Source organism: Lepeophtheirus salmonis, chromosome 14, assembly GCF_016086655.4.
Source record: "Lepeophtheirus salmonis chromosome 14, UVic_Lsal_1.4, whole genome shotgun sequence".
Taxonomy (NCBI): Eukaryota; Metazoa; Arthropoda; class Copepoda; order Siphonostomatoida; family Caligidae; genus Lepeophtheirus; species Lepeophtheirus salmonis.
Window position 1 is genome coordinate 10,106,678 of NC_052144.2, and position 5,607 is coordinate 10,112,284.

General features: G+C 32.0%; 1 protein-coding gene across 4 annotated transcripts; it reads left to right on the forward strand.

The window, feature by feature from the left end:
- Nucleotides 1–448: 448 nt before the first annotated feature.
- LOC121129305 (pyrroline-5-carboxylate reductase 2) lies at nt 449–2,505 on the forward strand. 4 transcript variants are annotated; one of them, XM_040725011.2, is made up of 5 exons: nt 449–714; nt 976–1,115; nt 1,257–1,617; nt 1,688–1,895; nt 1,954–2,505. In XM_040725011.2, the coding sequence occupies exons 3-5, from the start codon at nt 1,279–1,281 to the stop codon at nt 2,208–2,210; spliced, it is 804 nt and encodes a 267-aa protein (XP_040580945.1). In that variant the 5' UTR covers nt 449–714; nt 976–1,115; nt 1,257–1,278; the 3' UTR covers nt 2,211–2,505. The 4 variants fall into 4 exon arrangements, with proteins under 4 accessions (XP_040580945.1, XP_040580944.1, XP_040580943.1 ...); XM_040725010.1 differs by having other exon boundaries at nt 478–714; nt 948–1,115; XM_040725009.2 differs by lacking the exon at nt 976–1,115 and having other exon boundaries at nt 492–714.
- The last annotated feature ends 3,102 nt before the right edge of the window (nt 2,506–5,607 follow it).

Consider the following 5,607-nt stretch of genomic DNA (forward strand, 5'->3'; position numbering starts at 1 on the left):
GACTTCAACTACTAGACCGATGAGGGAACAACCTTGCCTTTACGTCATATAAATAACATATAAGAGAAACAAAAACATTGCTGATTACTACAATCGATTGAAATTTAATTGTGATTCTTTGCTGGGAATTACAGGACTATTCAGGTTGCAACTACAAAAAGTTTTTCATTTACGGCAATCACCAATCAAGTTATGCTCTTCAATTGTTAAAAAGTATATCAAACAAAATAAACCCTCATGAGTTGCATAATTATTCATAATTTTTCCAAGCGTCAGATCGTTTCTTCAAATGAGTATCTGTAAATAGTCTGTATAAGAAGTCCAGCAATGGATTTTGTATTTGTTCTTTTATTTATTGATGTTAACAGGCTTCATTGAAGTCTAATCTTTTCATAAGATCGTCTGCGTTGTATTATAATAAGAAATTCGAGAACCGGCTTTTTCCAGCATAATAAACAACATAAGTTCCTCTGTTGTAGAAACATAAAACTAGTTTGATAGAACGCCAGTCTTGAAATAGGCAGGAAAGTTTCCAATATATTTTCATGACGCATCTTGAACCAATGGAAGTGTTTGACTTTTATTTGTATTGTCATTTAGATTCATGGTGAAGGGGGACCTTACAAAGGATTTATATTCTTCATGATACATTGTGATTTTTGGGTTTCTACGAGTTTTGTCATATATATTATTTATCAAAACAAGACCTAATAAGTAAGCATTATTTTAGATTTTTGTTCAACCCTTACTCTTGACGATTTTTTATCAAAAATTTATATACATATGTATATATAGTATGTGAGAGTCACTTTAGTGCTACTAACGTATCCATAGGCTATGGAAGGACAGCTATAATATTAATAGCTGTCCTGTCATTTTTACCTGTGGACATGCGTTTTTTGTATCTAATCTTTATTGTTCAACTTTTTGTTTTGTTTTTTTATTAGTAAATGGAACTTTCCTCTTATTTTTAAGATTTTTGATTTTGTTTCTAATATAACACTAACGAATACAGTGAAATTAAAACACTCAATGGAAGAAAACAAGTTTTATTTCTTATTTAATCATAAAGTAAAAAGTGTCTTTATTTTTGGACGTCTCATTCAAAACCATTTGTAAGTATGTACATATGTATACGTATAATTCCGGTATTGTGCAACGTAACATGTTGTAGAGATACAATGAAAACATCATTTGAATGGCTTGGATGTCTTTCTGAGTTGACCTTACTTATTTTATCTTATTTTCTTTTTTAGTCAAGACAAATAGAACGGCAAGATGCGAATTGGATTTATTGGGGCAGGAAAAATGGCTCTGGCACTCGCCAGAGGGTTTTCAGAAAAAATTAACCCAACAGCGGTGCTTGCATCATGTCCTCCTTCGGATGATTTATTACTCAAACAATTTCGGGATCATGGATTCGATACCTACAATTCAAATGAGTTTGTTGCACGCAACTCAGATGTGGTTATTTTTGCCACGAAGCCTTTTGTGTTCCCTATTATAATGAAAGAGCTTAAACATGTATTTACCGTGAACCAGCTACTCATATCCATAGCTGCTGGATTGAAAATCAATTTAATAGAAAAGTCATTAAAGGATGGGGATAAGTTGAAAGTGAGTAGATCAGAATATTGTTCTTTCTTGCATTTCATTAAATAATTTTACTTTTGTTCCCTCTTGCAAGATAATGAGAGTTATGCCAAATACTCCTAGCTTAGTGAATGAAGGAGTAACTGTCTATGCACCAAATAAGCAATGCAAAAGTGAGGAAGAAGAAATAGTCGAGCGTTTATTTTCTTCCGTGGGACGCGTCTATAAGGTGAATGAGACTCAAATTGATGCTGTTACGGGTATTAGTGGATCTGGTCCAGCTTATATGTTCCTCATAATCGGTATAAGAATTAGCTGCTAATAATGATATATTGTCTCATAGTTTATTTATTTTTACAGAAGCCATGGCGGATGCGGGAGTAAGGCAGGGGTTACCTCGAGATTTTGCCTATAAATTGGCTGCACAAACTATGGTAGGAGCAGGGAGGATGGTATTAGAAACAGGTGACCATCCTGCTGTATTGAAAGATGCAGTATGTTCTCCAGCTGGCTCTACTATTGAGGCTTTAGATACCTTAGAAAAGAATGGTATGCGATCCTCAATTATGAAGGCTGTCGAGGCGGCAACAAATAGATGCAAAGAATTGGGGAATTAATGGGAAATACTAACTAAATAATTAAATTTATTTTATATATTCAGTTATAAAAAAATCTTACAAAGATTTACATATTCATGTATTTTATTATGAACTTTATTCCTATAGTTGTGATTTTTTATAGATGTTTATTTTGTTCTGTATGATGTAACAATTTTGCTGCAAAACTCAATAATTTTATTCACTGATTAGTTGTTGTTGTCGTATTATCATATGTATTTGAATCACACACAAAATGGAAATTCGAATAATACAATAATAAATATATATAATTATATTTATTTTATGACTGCAATATGCATAGCTCATCATTTCTTAAAGATTTTTAGACATTTTCCAAGGTTGTGCCCTTATCGGTCTAGCAGTTCCGGTTCTTGAACCGCTAAAAATCGGAAACGGCGAAGACGAACCGACACCGCAATATATTGCTTATCTGTCTCGGTTCTAGTGCTTATTCTCGTATGTTTTTATTTTTATGGTATATTTGTGGCCTTTCAGTATTCCATCCACATATTTTTATGTAAAGGTTATACGTCGTTACCTTTACCTGGGATCTAATAAAGAGGGATGAAGCACGCCTCACACTCTAAAATTTATGTGGGGAAAAAATTAAATTTGTTCGTTGATTGTTCCCCTTTTGAATATTCCTCCATTAAGAGAACAGGAGTTTTCAATTATACACTTATGATTAATAAATTGTTATTTATATACATAATAATAAATGTATAACTTAAGATACGATGGTCAATTATTGCCAGAGGTGGAAACTTGGACTCTAGACTTGCAACTCAAGTTTGATTTGAGTCTATATTTTCAGGACGATCAAACAATCAAAGATTCGAGACTTGACTTGGACTCCATAGCTAAGGACTTGGACATGACTTGAGATTAGACATTGACTTACAGTATAAGGACGTTTTCCCTACTATTATTAATGTTGTATCCTAAGCTCCAGGAGTGGAATCAACATTCCGAAATCTGAGGAGGTTATGGATTAAAAATATCTGTAGAAAGGATTAGACACCAACTATAATTCAAGTGTGGGCTCATTACATTTTTGAATGAGGACATTGAAGACGACCTATGGGATGATAACAAATCCTGCCGTTCTACATGTCATGGCCTATTAAAAAGAAGCAAACTAAAAAAAGATATAGTTCCATCAATCTTTGTACCCGATACACACTCCTTAATCTTGCGAAAGGTGAAATACAAATTGGGCATCTTATGAAACAATACGCTGTGAATAATTGGAATTTTTAAATGAACAAATAGATGCACTTCACTTCTACAATCAACTCAACAGTTTGTCAGACATCTAATTAAGATTATTTATAGAGAAAGAGCTAAGTTTTTATTTATCAACATCTTAGGAAGCTTTGATTGTCAAAGTTTGTATATATTAATATTATGAGTTCAAATAAAGTTTAGATTCATGATGCAATTCATAACGTCATAGATTATTTGGAAGATATTCTTAGGTAAGAAAACTATAATGTGGAACCAAAAGAGATGATTACGAAAATTGAGAAATTGATTTCTTCTAATGTTTCGTATACCAATGAGTTAAAATTTGCAAATTTTGCTCACTTCATCATCAATAAGGATAGATATATACAACGGACCTTGTTTATAAGTGCCTTATGTGTAGTAAAATTATATGATGATTTTTAAATTGATTGAATTAATAACTTAGAAACGTCTAATTTCATAGTTAAAAGTTATGGTTTCTTTGTTAACGTGCAGAAAAATCAAAAACTCAAGAGACATAGTGATCCTGGAGGAAATGGAAGAGTGAATAAACTGTCAAATGTATCTTAAATTCATTGTATGTGTCCAAATACAAAAGTTATTGTATTTTATATTATAATTGTATCTATCATATTGTAGCAAGTAAATGTACATTTCATTTCTGTATTCACGCTGAAATTTTAGAAATACTGCACTAATTTTTTTTCAATGAACATCTAAAAAAATTAATTGCATATTTTTATTTAAACTGAAGTCTTGAATGTATTATTATTATTGGTTTTCATTGGTTTATATAATGCTAATAAATTATTTTCTACATTATAGATGTTGTTTTACTGAAGTCCTATATATTTGTCCCCCCCCCCGCCCGAGCCTCCTACTTCGAAAACCATTGTTTTATGTGCCTGTTAACAAACTGCGCCTGTATAAAAAAGAACCGACACCGATAAAGCTGAACCAAGACATAAACTGTTGAAATGAAAGAACTAAGACCAAGATCGATAGAACCGCTGAACCAGAACCGGGTACAACCTCGATATTTTGTAATTGAGCAATTATAGTTTTTTTCATTCATCAGCTAGATTTTGATTCATTTGGAGAGGTCACAAAGGTGTGCTTCCTTGGAATGAGAAAGGAAAGACATGATAAATAATTCAAAGTTTAGCATTCAACAAGGTAAAAAAACAAACACGTCTTTTACAATCTCCAGCAAGATTATTCAAACTTAAAGCTTTTAAATCAAATTGGCGAAAGGCTTCTGTTAGTGCAGCTAGATTCCTGGAAGCATAGTTATCTTTTTCAAATGCAAGATGTTGCTTTTCATTAAACCCCAGATTATGTCACTTTATCAGTGTCTGTCATTTTGCTTCATAAAGTATAAAAATTTTTATTTCCTTCGCAAAATTTACCTTCTTAATTCAGTTAAAAAGGTAAATTCATGGATGCTTTATGGAGCATATTCACTGAAGCAATAAATTATATCATATTTGAAGGAGACGTCTTTTTGGTGCTCAATGTTGATATTTATATTTTGTACCGCATAAAATACACAAATTTTCAATATACAGGGATGTCCACAGGGGTTGGGCTGGAGGGGCTGTAGCTACCATACTCCAAATTTCCCAAAAAATTAATTTTAATTATTTAATTTAAAAACTTTTTTCAAAAAATTTAATATATAATTTTTGACTATTTTGCTCAAAAAATTAATTTTTTTTGAACTGCTGTGAATTTTTGAAATTTTTTTCAACCAAAAAATAATTTTTGTTGAATAACTATGGAGTTTTGAATTTTTTTTCGAAGAAGTTGAAATTCAATGAAAGTGTGGTTCGCCATGGACACGTCCTTCATTGTCAGGATATACCAATATATTTGCCGGTGTGCTATGGCTATTATTAGTGTAAAGGAGGACATATTGAATAAAAAATATATCTACCTAAATATAGAATTTAAACTTGTCAAAAATTGGTTGTGAGTTGTCCAGTAATTTAGTAATGGTATTGAAAGTATTGGGTCACTTCTCTGCACTTCAAATTTTGACATCAAAATGTTTGTAAATATACCCTCTCCCCCCTCCATCTCGTAGTCACAGCCCTAGGCCCTTTGAATTTACAATGTGTGAGGCCTATGGTAAGTTCACTCACAA

Excerpts from the sequence above, each read along its gene's own strand:
- LOC121129305 (XM_040725011.2), top strand. The coding sequence starts at position 1,279 with ATGCGAATTGGATTTATTGGGGCAGGAAAAATGGCTCTGGCACTCGCC. Across the intron at positions 1,618-1,687 it reads AGGATGGGGATAAGTTGAAA|ATAATGAGAGTTATGCCAAA; the intron begins GTGAGTAGATCA and ends CCCTCTTGCAAG. Across the intron at positions 1,896-1,953 it reads TTATATGTTCCTCATAATCG|AAGCCATGGCGGATGCGGGA; the intron begins GTATAAGAATTA and ends TTATTTTTACAG.